The 15,031-nt window shown below is 37.5% G+C and overlaps 2 protein-coding genes across 2 annotated transcripts; one reads left to right on the top strand and one right to left on the bottom strand.

Annotated features, from left to right (window-relative positions):
* The first annotated feature begins 2,279 nt into the window (after nucleotides 1-2,279).
* mrps30 (mitochondrial ribosomal protein S30) lies at nucleotides 2,280-6,924 on the top strand. Its single transcript, XM_044329659.1, has 5 exons — nucleotides 2,280-2,913; nucleotides 4,270-4,415; nucleotides 4,756-4,861; nucleotides 6,035-6,211; nucleotides 6,423-6,924. The coding sequence occupies exons 1-5, from the start codon at nucleotides 2,319-2,321 to the stop codon at nucleotides 6,680-6,682; spliced, it is 1,284 nt and encodes a 427-aa protein (XP_044185594.1). The 5' UTR covers nucleotides 2,280-2,318; the 3' UTR covers nucleotides 6,683-6,924.
* A 233-nt stretch (nucleotides 6,925-7,157) lies between these two features.
* emb (embigin) lies at nucleotides 7,158-12,650 on the bottom strand. Its single transcript, XM_044329668.1, has 9 exons — nucleotides 12,347-12,650; nucleotides 11,642-11,719; nucleotides 10,959-11,142; nucleotides 10,319-10,401; nucleotides 9,994-10,130; nucleotides 9,038-9,193; nucleotides 8,214-8,334; nucleotides 8,076-8,109; nucleotides 7,158-7,974 (listed from the first exon to the last, which is right to left on the bottom strand). The coding sequence occupies exons 1-9, from the start codon at nucleotides 12,426-12,428 to the stop codon at nucleotides 7,914-7,916; spliced, it is 936 nt and encodes a 311-aa protein (XP_044185603.1). The 5' UTR covers nucleotides 12,429-12,650; the 3' UTR covers nucleotides 7,158-7,913.
* Nucleotides 12,651-15,031: the final 2,381 nt, after the last annotated feature.

Raw genomic sequence — 15,031 nt, 5'->3', positions numbered from 1 at the left:
AACATTCACAGCAGTTCGGCTGTCTTAAATCATGTCTTGAACACTGATAGTCTGAGTTCAGCAGGTTAATAAGAAAAGACACATCGCTAGAAAAATACAGAATTGTTGTTTTATCTCTGAAATCAATTGATATTAGGTTAATTAAAAAACAGTGTTGAGATCAGATCAAACATAAGGTACGAATCTAAAGTATGTAGTAATTTGCTGGCTAAAAAGTTGACATCTTTACCATCAGTTGTTAGAAATGACTTCAGTGTTCACCAGCTCTAAATTTTACACCCCGCATTGTAAATGTAGGATTTCTATGTCTCATTATTTTAAGTTAATTATGTGTCTAAATCAAATTTACGACATTTTTAGTGCCTCAAAGGCGGCATTTTTTTTCAGTCGAGTACAAGGGTCGCTTCAAGATCCTCGACGTTCTCCGATGTTAACCACGACGCTGACATTAGCTATATTAAAATAAGCCACATCGGGGTAGCATGGCCCAGAACTGTTAGTTTAACATTTTTTCGTTTTTGTGAGCAGGTGGAAATCTTTAGTTAGCATATAGAACTACAATATTTTCGAATAGACGACACTGAAGTTCGCTTCTGATTCGGGGTTAAGGGAAAAGATGAGGGGAAAGTTAAGGGCAACATAAATAATGATATTTAGCGGCCGATTTTCCGTTTTTGCACCCCTTACACTATGGAAAAGTGTTAGATATCGTAGCAAAAGCCTTAACGCTGTTTAAACCCTCTTTCAGATTTGTGAACTCATTTATACTCACTTATTTTACTTATTTTACTTATTAAGATAGAAAAAGGGCCATTTCACTGTTTTGTTTTGTTTTGTTTTGTTTTTTGACCAGGCAAAGCTGGACTAGATTAACAAGGAGACTCCAGAGACTTGTTAAAACACAGTTTCAAATACCAGTTAAATCACCCTGTTTTATGTCTTCACAAACTGAATAAAGGTTTCACAAATCTGAAACTGTGTTAATGAGTCTCTGGAGTCTGACCTGCCTGAGCTGAATGTTCTGGATATTGTCTCAGCAGAGTTTTCCCTAATTGAAGAGAAAGTTTATTATCAGGGAGCCAAACAGCAATATACACCACCCACTCACTCAACATATTTCTACTGAGATATTATCTTTATGAGATGTTACCAGAGCAGCACCGTTCGCATAAATAAAGAGATCACATGAACAGGCAGATTTCAAATTATGAATATATAATAAAAACAATAATGACCCAAGGACACTCTCCTGAGGGACCCCACAAGTTATGAAGTGTGCCATTAACATCCACTTTTTGATATCTACATTTTCAATTCAAATGATAATACACAGGATCAAAAATAAAGCATATACCAGAGACTGGTTAGTTTTCAGATTTGTGAAACCTTTATTCTATTTGGGAAAACAGAAAACAGGGCGATTTAGTTGATATTTGAAGTGTTTTAATGAGTCTCTGGAGTCCCCTTGTTAATCTAGTCCAGATTTGACAAGTCTAAGTATCTTAATATCTTTATTTATTTATTTATTTTTATTAATGCACAACAAAAGATATAAGAACATATGACAAGACAGTTGTCTGTGGTGGATGTGTCAGAACATACATACGTTAAGAAAGGACAGTAAAACAGATTACAACATCAGACAATGTAGTTACAATAAAGGTGATGTGTGGGTGGCAAAGGTAATTGGATTAAACAAAAGTTACTTGTCGAGGATGTGAGGTGATTTGAATGGTATGTTTGAATGAAAGGGGAGAATTATGGCATACAAAATAAGTAAAACAAGCGAGAGGAGGAGAATCAGAAGTTAAATGTCATTATTTATGTTTCCCTTAACTTTCCCCTCAGTTTCTGCACATTAGAACAGGTCCAGATCAAAAACCATAATATTTAGAGTTAGACTGGACTAAAAAGAAAACAGGGCGTTTTTATTGATATTTGAAACTGTGTTTTAATGTGTCTCTTGAGTCTCCTTGGTAATCTAGTGCAGATTTGACAAGTCTAAGTATAGTGGTTTTGGATCTGATGCGGTCTGGATTTGAAAAAAAGGCTTTTGCCATGTTGTCGATCACTTTTTCACAAGTGTAAGTGGTGAGAACACGGAGAATCGGTCGCTAAATATACATTATTTACGTTTCCCTTAACTTTCCCCTTAACGTTTCCTTTAACTCCAAATTTGAAGCTAACTTCATCCGCGTCGTGTCGGTTTTGTAACACTGTCTCGTGCCGCAGGGGGGCGGTGTGGCGGGAAACTGATCGTTTTCACGTCTCAACGGCGGCGGAAGAAGAACAAGTAGAAGTCACACTACACGAGAAACATGGCGGCTCGTACCCGGCTGCCCTTGCTGTTCCCCAAAAACCTGCCTCCGTTTAGGAACCAAAAGCTTGTCCACACCGAGGCAGCGGTGAAGGAGCCCGCATATCCCCCTATCGTCGCTTCTCTCACGGCTAAAAGCAAATCTGCCCGGCGGCGTCAGGTTGAAGAGCAGATACAGAAGATACGAGCCTCCACCGTGCAGGAGAAGATCAACCTCATCACCCGCATCCAACGGGAGAAATTTGTCGTTTACCCTCAGACTTTCGCTCGCAACCCAGACAAATGGTACCAGCACTTCACCAAGACCGCGTATATCCCGGGCCTGCCCGAGAAATTTACCCCGAGCCGGGAGCCGCCTGAGGGGGCAGAGGGCTCGCCGTCAGCCGAAGACCACGGGAGTGAAGATGAGGCGTTCGCGGACATCCGCTCCCTGGTGACCCGAGTGATTTTACAGGAGCACTGGCACATAAAGAAACGCAAAGTGTTCCTGTACAAAGAGCAGGAGCAGGTTGTGGGACCTTTTCTGAGGAATCTGGTGACCGGACTCACCTACAGTCTGGCCAAACACAACCCGCTACTCCTCCTCTCCAGTTTAGGTAATTGATCTGGCACCAGCCAAACTGACTTCATGGTGAATTTGCCAGTAGTGGAAAGTAACTACGTACTCTGATATCAATAATGTGACACGATGGAGTGAAGGTTAATGGTTTGCAGAAGATAATAATAGAAGAAAAATGACAAGCACTTAGCAAATGGATGCAATTAGTAGACAAATAGAAACGTAAGTTTGTTTCACCAGTGCAGAAAAAGAGTTTATGAATCACTTAGTGTGTCAACAGAAAGTCTAATGACAACAGTTTTTTGGTTAATTGTTTAATTAATCAAAAGCTCCAAATATTCACTCGTTCCAGCTTCTCAAAGGATTTGCTGCTCGTCTTTGTTTTATATTGTTGTAAATTCAATATCTTGTTGCTTTGGACTGTTCAAATCAATTTGAACATGTTGCCTTGACTCTCAGATATTCTAACGTACACTATTTTTTTTACTATCTTCTCATAGTCTAAATGATCACAAAATAATTCACAGATGAATCAATAACCGTGATAATCTATGTTTGCAGCTGTATTTCATTTAACAAGAATGAATCAAATCAAATGAAAGTTTTGAAATTTGTATCTCTTCACTAAAAGCAGCATTTTAAGTTTATTATTAGGGTTTTGTTTGGATACAAGTGTTGATATAATACCTGATTTTGGAAAGTGATTATAATAATAACAACAATAATAATAAACTTTATTTCTATAGAACAATTATTGCATGCAATACAATGTAAAGTGATTAATATAAAAGCAACAAAACATAATATTTGCAATAAAACAGTAAAACAAGGAAATACTATGAAATAGAGTAGAGTTAAGTTAAAAAGACCAGATAAGACAAGATAAAATACCCGTTAGGTAAAAACACTTTGGGAGAAAGTAACGTTAAAAAGATGTGTCTTAAGTTTTCATTTAAAAGTGTCAACAGATTTGGAGTCTCATACATCAAAACAGTACTTTTACTTTATCTTACTATTATGTTTTTCTACACATCCCTTTTTTCCATTTAAAAAAATCGTAATTATTCTAATTTGAAATGCTGTTTAAACACTAGCAGCTTTGTGCAAATGCAATACAATGTAAAAGTGACACATTTGTGGTTTAAATAAAGAACAATCTGTCCAAAGAAGTGAACAAGAATGTGAATCACTACAAAAGAAGTATTGATGTTTAATACTGTCGACACACATTAAGATGCTACATAAACCGGAAGTAAACACTGTATCTACATCGAGATCACAGTAGCAGTATTACAGAGATATTTGGCTCAGCTCGATGACCACACCATGATGATGATTATTCCAAGGACGAGACTAATTTGACCTCTGCGCATCTTTTATGTTTCTCCATCAGATCTGAATCCTCAGGTGAACTTCTACTGGAGGAGAGGCGAGAGGATCATCCCGAAGGGCCACAGGAGGGGCCGGCTAGAGCCAACCAGGTTCCAGATTGACGACCACCCGCACAGTCAGATTAGGATAACTCAACAGCTGCCACAGGTAAAATGACTCGAAAGACGTGGAAAAATTGTGAACCTGTCCTTTAATGTTGCAGAATTCTCCACGTTATATTAGTAGATATTAATGGACTCTGTAGTTTTCTGCTCCATTGAGTTTGTACCATGAATGTCTCTGGTTTTCTCTCACTACATACTCACACAACAGGAGCAGCAATGCACACCAGGATACAAATAATTTAAATAGAAACAAAATGTCGCAAGATGTTATAAAACTTGACCTTGACGCGCCGCCTGTAATGCATTTTTTTTAGATCAGAGACAGAAAATGTACAATGATTCTTTGTTCTAATATTATTTTCTGTCACTTTAATCTTTACCAGTTTACTCCCATGGAGGCCTCCTATTCAGCTGAAGTTCCAGAGGTCACGTTGCCTCCCAACATGATGCCTCTGTTCAGAAGACAGTACGACAACAACATCTTCACAGGTGATACAGCTGCCAGAGACCAGACGCCTTCACTGTGTCTGTGTTTCATCCTGATCATGTGATATTTAAAGTAGCCAAAAGAGCATTAATTGAAAAATTTAACATGCAAGATTTTTCTAAAAAAAAAAACAAACATCAGTCTGATCATGTTTAGACCGTCCAGCTTGGTAAATATAAGCATGTTATGTGCTGGTTTAATGTCGTAGCATGAGTTGAATTTCTCATTCTTCTTTCTTTCTTTATTTGTGTATTTATGGAGGAAAGTGCACATTAACAAACAACGACATTTAAACAACATCAATGTCAAAGTGCCGCGGTTAGTTTAGCAGCGAAATTGCACCTGTAATCTTGACTTAATCTAAAATTGATAAATAGATAAAACACTTCATACACAGCAGAGTTACAATCAAAATAAGAGCAAAAAACTGTAGAAAATGTATAATAATCTTTAAACAGACAGGTATGAAACACTACAAATAAGTTAGAGTTGATAAATAAAAAGATGTTATTCATTCCTTTAATTACCTCCTGCTGTCACTAGGGGCCGCCAGCGTTCAGCTTTCAGTGTCTGATCCATGAGAGATGGTTTTACTGGAAGCCAACATTGTTTTAGTGTTTTTGCCACTGGTCCAACATACAGTAACGATACAGACATTGATACTACAATGTTTTTGTTTTCTTACTTTATAGTCAAAATAAAATGCTTTTCTGTTTCCGTAAAGTTAAAATAGAGTCATATGGAGCAGCATAAAATCTTTCCTTGCTTAGTCGATTAATCGATTAGTTGATTGGCTTAAAATTAATCAGCAACTATATTGATAATCAGAATATAAATAGAAGTAAAAGTACCGAGGTAGATGTAAATTTGAGTGTAAACATGTTAAGTTAACAATTAAAAAAAATAAAATCTATATACATCTACACAGAGCAGGACAGACAAAGACACAGTATGAATTTCAATGAGATATGAGGTGAAGTAGAGTCGGTTTCATACATGATAGTAAACTAAATATAAATATATCAACCAGAAATGCAAAAGACATTAATTTGTATGAAAAATTCGATGAACTCTTGACCCTGAAACTAAATTTTAAACATCGTTAACATGACTCCCTCCCCTCTCCGCTGTGCTCTGATTACATCAAATCTTTTCCTCTCGGTCTCGTTAACCAGGCGCCAAGCTACCAGACCCGGCATGCTACGGTCACACTCAGTTCCACCTGGTCCCGGACCGCTACCACAGAGACCGGATGGCCCGACAGCAGCAGTCTGACCAGGTGGAGGTCTTCCTCAGAGCCAATGGCCTCGCCAGTCTCTTCGCATGGACAGGAGCTCAGGCCATGTACCAGGGTGAGTCATCAGGTCAAGGGAATGAGAAGATGTGACTGGTGCTGTGTCTCTGACTACAGCAGATGATGCAGTATATGGTATATTTTTGTGATAGGTTATTCTGGGTTTATTTATTTATTTTCATTGTTGCACTTGTGGCAAAAAAACAACTCTCCTAAATATATTTGCAAATCCTAAAGGCCGCTCACACCTCCGTCTCCCCTCTTTTTAGGTTTCTGGAACCACGAGGATGTCACCAGACCTTTCGTGTCCCAGGCCGTGATCACAGACGGACAGTTCTTCTCGTTCTTCTGCTACCAGCTCAACACGGTCGCTCTCTCCGTGGAGACGGACGCCGACAACCCCAGGAAAAACCTCCTGTGGGGCACAGAGAGCATGCGACTCTACGACAGCGTGCAGGACGGAGAGGTGGTGGGCCTGAACGACGCCGTCGTCAAGCTCCTGGTGCGGTTCCTCATGAACCAGCCGTAGAGTCTCTTCAGGTGTTTCGGCTTCAAAAAAAATGTCTGAAAGGAGATTTCCTCGAGTCCAAAGCATCGAAAGATGCACAGAAATAAGGAAAGAACCTTTTGTATGAATAATGTATAAAATGTAATGTTCAAAACAAAGAGTTAAACAACCTTATGAGTCTGAACAAATGACTGTACAAGCATCTCTGATTATTGTTGTCCAGATTGTATTTATTCAGAGATAAAATAATGGTTTTCAAATCAGAATTGTTGTGTGTTCGTCAGTGTTTACAACTAAAATTTACCTTTTACAAGACATGTTTCTCCTCATACACTCACTTTACTTTATGTCAGCTCGGCCTTCAGAGAGAGGCCTTCATATCCCACAAAGGGTTTCATAAATTGTGCAAAATGCAAATTGATATATATATATATATATATATATATATATATATATATATATTTTACAGGCAGTGACAGAAACAAACACGATGACGGTGATTTGTGGAGTTTTAATCTGCTTGTTTACTTATACAGAGGGACGACATTTAGCTTAAGTGCAGGTTGACAATTAAAGACACACTTGAAGTCATGATTGGGGGGGAAAACATGAGCTTTGTGATTCATTAACATGAAAAAAAGATCCAGAAACATCCACACATGTGTTGATATGTCTTGTTTGACAGTATGTAGACATCATGTCAGACACAGTACTTCTAGGACAAACTAATAAAGTGACAAAAAGTGATTTCAAGCACAGTATGAATGGTTGGTTAAATTCATTTTGAGAGTGTAAGGCACTGCTCACAAACCGAAATGCAACAAAAGAGAAGTTGAGGTTTAAGTTGTTGCCTGTAAAGGAAGGATACGCGCTTCCTTTTTGACGTAGCGAGGCATCGTGACGTGATAAACCAACCACATTTTCTCCACAGGAAGTGAGAACATTCAGGCCTCAATACTAAAAAAAAAACAAAACAAGGTGAACTCTTCTCTTTTAGCTCTCATGACACCACTGTTGATTATATTAAGAAATATTTCTCCATTGAAAAAGACAATTAGGCAAGAACTGGTTCATAAAGAGGCTACATGCCATATGCAACCCCTCCCCCCCCCAAAAAAAAAGGGTTATTCAGTTGTTATTGCACTTTCTTTGGAGGAAATATTTAGACTAAATAATTGATCGAATAAATTAGATATTGCTTTTAAGCTCTTATCATTCGCATTTGAAAAATAAGCAGAATATGTTGCGGTCTTCAGACTTTGCGCTGCCTCATTGAAGAACTTCCCTCTTGTCCGTTATTTTCTTCCTGTGTCCTGATAAAGACATGAACATGAGTATAAATGAACATACAGCAGCATAACCGAGGTAAACAAAATATCTGCAGAGAAATCAGTACTGATCGCTCAATACTCACGGCGTGTTAGTGTGGTCGGCATCCACCCTGTTTCCTGTGGTTCACACAGACAAGAGGCCCAAATAAGTTGTTGCACAACATCCTATAAATAAATATGCATTGACACAAACAATCAGTGCAGTTTGCTGTGTCACTTACCTGCCGCATTGTCGTCCGTCTTGGACCGACTTTTCTCATAGAGCAGGATGGCAGCGACCAGGATGATCACCTCGATCACGATGACTATGAAGGGCTTCAGGGGCTCATAAATAGTGATGACCTTTAGGAGATGATGGAGGAAGTATTCAGATCTTTTACTGAGGTGAAAGTGCCAATATAACAATGTAAAAATACTCCATTAGAAGCTAAAGTCCAGCATTAAAAACCTTACTAGTACATGTACTCATTCCTGCAAAAAAAATTGATATGACATCAGTAGAATAGTTTATACTGATGCATCAATGCTGGTCAAGATGAACTCATTTGAGCTACTCTATATACTGTTGGGTAGCTTAGTCCAGTTGTTTCCAACCTAAGGGTCACAAGGTAAATCTTGAATAGTCATGAGATGATTAATGAGAGAAAGAAATAAGAAAAAACAAGTTCTGCTACACACATTTTGTGGACTAATCATTGCTTTTTTTGTGAAATATTTGATAATTTTATGTCTTTGAGCCTCAAACAGTTATTTAAATGGAACAATTTAAGCAGTTTTAAGGTGAAATCAATCTTTGGTGGACCTGAAAGACACTTGAAACAGTCAGAAAGAAGACATGTTGAGAACCACTGGTTTAATCTCCAACAATGTGCTGTATTATAAGCTTATTATTTTTTTTTTTTTAGGTTAAATCTTGAAATGTACCACAATTATAAGGGTCAAGTACACTATATACCCTTTTAACTGTAGTGAAGAAGCAAATCATAAATACTCAAAAGCACAAGTACCTCAAAGCTGTGTCATTACAGTACTTTCTACATCTGACCTTCAGCTTCACGTGGCTCAGAGTGGTGCCGATGGCGAACACCGCACCGCAGTGATATACAACAGCATCAGCGTCCGTCACGTTGCGCACCAGCAGTCTGGACTTCCCCACCTCGTTTTTGATTCCATATCGCCCATCAGTGACATTGATCCTCTCCTGGGACAAAAACAACCCCACAGAAAATTAGTTATTACCCTGTCATATCCTATAATACCCCCCCATCCCAAAAAAATGTTTTGCTTATTGTTACTTTGATGTTTGAGCTAGGAGACATCTTGTGTCCAACAGTTAAAGTTTTGAAATGAACAACATTTGTATATTCATAGATTCAGGAGTTTTTACTGAGGGTGAAGGAGTTATTTGTAATTTTAAGTTTGTGTTTGAGTATTTAACAAAGTAATTGAACTTATTTGTGGAAAAACCATCATGAAGAACACAAAATTGTTAATCAAAGCAGAGTGTTTGTATGTCTTAAAATGTGTCTGGAGGTGATATCTAATTGATTAACTGAAAGTACTTAAACATTTCAATATGTCACATGAGATTTATCCAGGATTTTTTGACATGACAACAATATAACTGAACAAATAAGTGATGTTCAGTTTTTATATATACAGTATGTCTTACCCAGTAAATTGCCAAATTTGGCTTCTTGAATTTAAAAGCGCTGCACACCTGCACAGGTGTTTTCCAGTTATTTTGGCTGATTGAAGCTCCATACTCGGATTAAGTGAAGTCACTAAACTACACACATTCATAAAAACAGAAAGGAATAAGTTGTCGCAGCCTAAAAAGTGTCACAAAACTACCAGAAGAGTGAGGGAGAAGTCAACCAAACACAGTCTGTACACGTCCACTCACACCTGAGACGACCACCTGTGTTTTATGGGATTAGACCAAAATATTTATTCTATTTATCTTAATTTAAAACAAGTGTTGAACGCTGCTGATCTCACCTTCTCTGTAACATTTCCTCTAAACCAGTGCCAGGTGTTGGGGTTTATATCTTTGTTCTTCATTTTACACTCAATCACTGCAGTGTCCCCCACATAGCTGACTACCGGCTTATCTTTCACAACATCTATCCGTGGAGCTGAGTGCAAACAGGGGAGAACGACATAATGATAAAAAAAAAGAAATGACTCCACACTGCAAACTGCAAACATTTACTAGGTATAAATATTGATATTCATTAGCAAGCAGCAAGACAAATGTTGACTGAGAAATATGAAATATCAGACAGTCACATGTATAACTCATATGAACGGATGTGATGTGTACCTGCTAAATGAAATTTTGTCTTTGCTTCACTTCCAAATATGCACGAGTAATTTCCGAGGGCTTCTTCATTTTCAATGTTGAACCTGTGGATCAAAAATATGCACCAAACACAGTGTAGAAGTTTTTAGAAAGTATAAAATAAATATTTTTTTGTCATAAAAGCATGACTATTCTGGAAAAAAAAAGTGTTCAGGTGATTTAGACATGAACTGAAATAGTAGTAGAAGCTTCCAATTGCACTTAAACTAAATCTAATATAAATAAAATCAGGTTAGATAAATCCAATCAAAGAGACTTTATGTGATGAATTAAAGTTACACTGATGAAATCTGAGAAACTTTCAGAAACATGTTTTTTTTTAAACTGCAGATATGAACTGGCAGCCATTAAAGCCAGTCTTAAAAGTAGTTCAGCTCCTTTTAGATGCAACAGTGGAGACAAAAAGTCTAAACCTACTCTGATTTTACATTTGAACAATTTTATATTTATTATTCATAGAAAAATATGTGTAATACAATTAGATAAATACTTCTGAAAATCATGATACACACATGCATGTTTTTTAAACCTTTAACATAACTTATAACCTATAAAAACAGACTTTCTGAAGCTTAAGGAGTAATCAATACACACTACTTACTCTTTTTTGAGATTGTACTGCTCGTTCTCCAACTGCACTGTGACGTGGCTGTTCTCAATCTCATGCCCGTCTTTCTTCCAATACCCGGTTATGTTTGGCAGTGTGTTGAGATTTCCAGTCCAGTTGCACTCTAATGTTAGACTGATGGGGTTCAATACCTCAATCGTCTCAGTGTGACTCTCACCTGGGTTGAGACGATGGAAAATCAGATTATGAATGCGTCTGAAGGAAACAACGACTCATCTTGACTTGATGAAACAATTGTCAGTGGTGGAAAAAGAACTCATCATTTACTTAAATGAAAGAATAGAAGTATTACCGGCTAAATATACTTAGATAATATACTAAGATTGGATAGGAAAGAAGAAAACATACATAAATACATATTTTGATTAATTTTACAGAACTTTTCTTTAATCTTTGCCTTTTGTGAAATATTGGGCAGTTTTGCCTCTTTGGGGGTTAATCAGTTATTTATTTGAGGGGAAATTTAGAGGGTGGAACTGAAACTGACATCCGAAATATGACACAAATACACACCGGTTGTTTGTAAGCAGCCACAAGCCAAAAAGTTTGGGAACTAATCTTTAATAAAGCAATATACAGCTCAAGATCAAACAGGGCTGGTAGAAAACACAATATAGTGATCAGTCAAATATAAGATATTTACTGATGGACTATACCTTTCAGGACGACACTCTTCACAACTGATGGGAGAGGGGTGCTGGGAGGAAGTGGCGCAGGCGTTGGGTGAGTTTCCTCTGACAGGAAGAGAAATATATATATATATATATATATATATATATATATATATATATATATATAAATATAAACACACACAAACTTTGTGTGATATCAAAAAATGTTTGCACAATGAAAATGTAACTCTGTATCTGACAGTGATAATAACAAGAGGAGGCTACATTTTTTAGAAAAAGATGATTGATTATTGATTAAACCAAAGTAGCTTAGGACTAGGTTATCTGATCCATGTGATATCGTTGGTTACAGCTACATAAAAAAACATAATTTTTGTCTTTGTCTTTTCTTTTGTAGCCTTTATTTTTTTTTCATCTGGTTATTCAATCCAGCACATAAAAGCTAAATGATTGCTCTTGGTTTTAATCCAGAGTTGCAGTGTCCCATGATGATATAAATAATTTCTACCAAGACAAGAATACTTTAAAAGGAAAGTAAAAAGGAAAAAAGATTAAAACTACAATGACCCGTAGTCAGCCTGGGTCACATACAGCACAGCAGTACATGATAGTGTGACATCCTGTGACATTTTGTACTTCTTCTTACAAGATTACAGATAATTTAGTAGAAAAAATAAGCAGAAGCAGAACAACCACACACAGTCAAAATGAAATCCGAACAGCATTTACTTGTATTGATGTGTCTGCAGGAGATGACAAACAGGAGGGTCTGAAAAAGGAGCTGCTTCCAGGAGGCTGACATGATTATCATCCGTCTGTCCCCTCTGCAGCAGGTTTCTCTCTCTCGGTCTCTCTCTTCGTTCTGCCTGCTGCATCGTCTGTCCACCCCGCCCGTCCTCCCTCAGCTGCATAAAGTGACGTAGCCATGATATCAGCCTGCAGCCTGTGGGTGGTTGACTCCATCCATTATTCAGTCAGACAGGGTTCATACAGTTATTTCCTTGCTGTGCTGCAGAGTTTCTGTGAAGCAGAAATGTTGGTTTCGGTGCACTTTAAGGCAAATTTCTACATTCATTCCTGGCCTGAGTGCTATTATGTTGCTACACTGTGTAGCTTTCTACAAGGTGCCCTACTCTGTTATGTGAGAGGACTTGGCAGCTGAAGGTCACATGATCTCCTCCTTGAAAACAACCAGGAGTGGACACTAAGTAATTGTGTGATTGCTGAAAGCAATTTTATTGATATTGTTATTGTATTATTCTTTTTCTTCCGTACATGTACAGAATCCATTCATATATCAATATGTTCAGCTCTTTAAGGACATTTATGCTATTATTTTTTATTATTATAACTTTTATACTTTTTAAGATATTAAGCTTTTTTCAACATTTTCTTTTTACAATGTAAGTAAATGGGAGCAAATGACACACATACAGACAAACACATACAAAAATGTGTTGGTTCTAGTTTCTCAAATATGCAGATTTGCTGCTTTTCTCTGTGTTATATCGCTGTGAATTGAATATCTTGGGGTTTGGGACTGTTGATCGGACAAAACAAGACATTTGAACAAGTTCCCTTGGGATTCTTCAAATGACACTAAAATTGGCGATATTATTTATTTGGTCTTCAAAATAGTGGTGAAACTGAAAATGTTTGCCTACAACGACTGAAGAACTGAAATCCCTCCCTATGAAAAACTTTCAAGTTAAAGACCAGTATCGACTTCAGATGAGGCAACCAGTCACTGTAGTGGTAGCGCTGGGGGAACCCTTGGGAACATGGCTAATAAAATTAAATATTCAAGCACCAACACTATTTCAGCATACATCATACATCACCAAGATTTCTTTGAAGCTCAAGGAACCTCAGCACTCATGTTCCACTTGAGCCAAAGAGGAAAGATATATATGAAGGACAAACATACAGTATGTTCAATTGTAACACAGTTCAATATTTACTGGTTCAGTCAAGCACTGTTGTAAATACTGTCAATGAGTAATTATGTCAAGTAACAAGGTTTGTTACATAATAGGGTGTTGAGTAGTATGTCGTACATCTTGCAGTTTACAGTAAAAATCTGTAAGTATGTCACTTGTGAAAAGTGCAAATTAATAAACAATGCAATTCTTTTGGCAGTATTTTGCTGTAAAAGTAGAGAATAACAGTTTTATGCTGTATTTATAAAAGCAGCAACAGGAAGACACTGTTAATTTTGCAGTAAATTAATGGCAACCCTGAATCTGGTAAGTAGTACTTGGGGGGGTCCTGGAAGGCAGCAGTTCACTGCAGCTGGTCCAGGATACCCCCCCTTCCCAGGCGAAAAGAGGAAGGCAGCAACTAGCTGTGACTGGTCCAGGTACAACAACAACAGCAGGTGTCAGCATGCCCTGAGGTTCTCAAAATATACGCATTCACACTATTGTTCTTCAAAGGTTTATTCATGATACGGGGCAGGTGTGTAGACGGGCAAAGCAAACACAGGAACATAGGAGGGAACACAGCAAAAAACCCAAAACCCAGAAAACCCAAAAGCTTTCATAATAAACCGCCACAGAATAAACATGAATACAACTCAAATACCCAAGCAACACTACAAACAAAACCAAAAATCCCAAAACACAAAATGTCCAAAAACGCAGAGTTCATGACAGAAAGTCTATGGGAGGAATGTTTGCAAGGTGGTATCTCAAAAACTAAAAGTGCTAAAATATTCATACTACATGGACAGGTGTCCCACATGGAAATGCTTAACATATTCAAACATGGGAACAATAGCACCACCATGTGGTCAGTTATTACTTGTTTTACAAAACCCATGAACTATGAGGCGTATCAAAACAATATTTGAACAGTGTGTTCCTTAGACAATGCTGATTCAACTGATATAGGCCATGTCCATTGGCGCTTTGAAATATTTTCCGCCATTTAGAATTTTTTGCTTCTGTTGACACATATTTCATCTAATCTTCACAAAACTTGGTAAACACCATATTTAGATGACCCCAGACAAAACATTTGAGTTCATTTCTGGGTATCACTTACCATTTGTCTGTAACTGGGTGCCAAGCTTTTGAAGGTTTGGATGATGCCTTTAACAGGCCAGAACTCTTCAATGCTAAGTTGGATTGCAACTAAATTTGGGAATGTTGTACATAAACCTACACTACACAAATGTGTAACATTTGATATAATTCTACCCTCAGTAAAGTAACATTATAACATGATATTTCTGCAATTCTGTTGTCTTTAATAAAATGAAACTTGGTGCCCAACTTCTCCATGAGAATCTGCACGACATCCTGAATCATGGCACCAATAGCCCCACCCTGTGGTCATGAGTAAAACACCACCATTATACTTATTAACTGCCATATCTCTTAAATGTTATATACCATGGTAACCAAATTCTGC

The sequence above is a fragment of the Thunnus albacares genome, chromosome 2 (assembly GCF_914725855.1).
Source record: "Thunnus albacares chromosome 2, fThuAlb1.1, whole genome shotgun sequence".
NCBI classification, from domain to species: domain Eukaryota; kingdom Metazoa; phylum Chordata; class Actinopteri; order Scombriformes; family Scombridae; genus Thunnus; species Thunnus albacares.
Note: the sequence above shows the minus strand (reverse complement) of the source record. Positions and strands in the feature narration are given on the sequence as shown.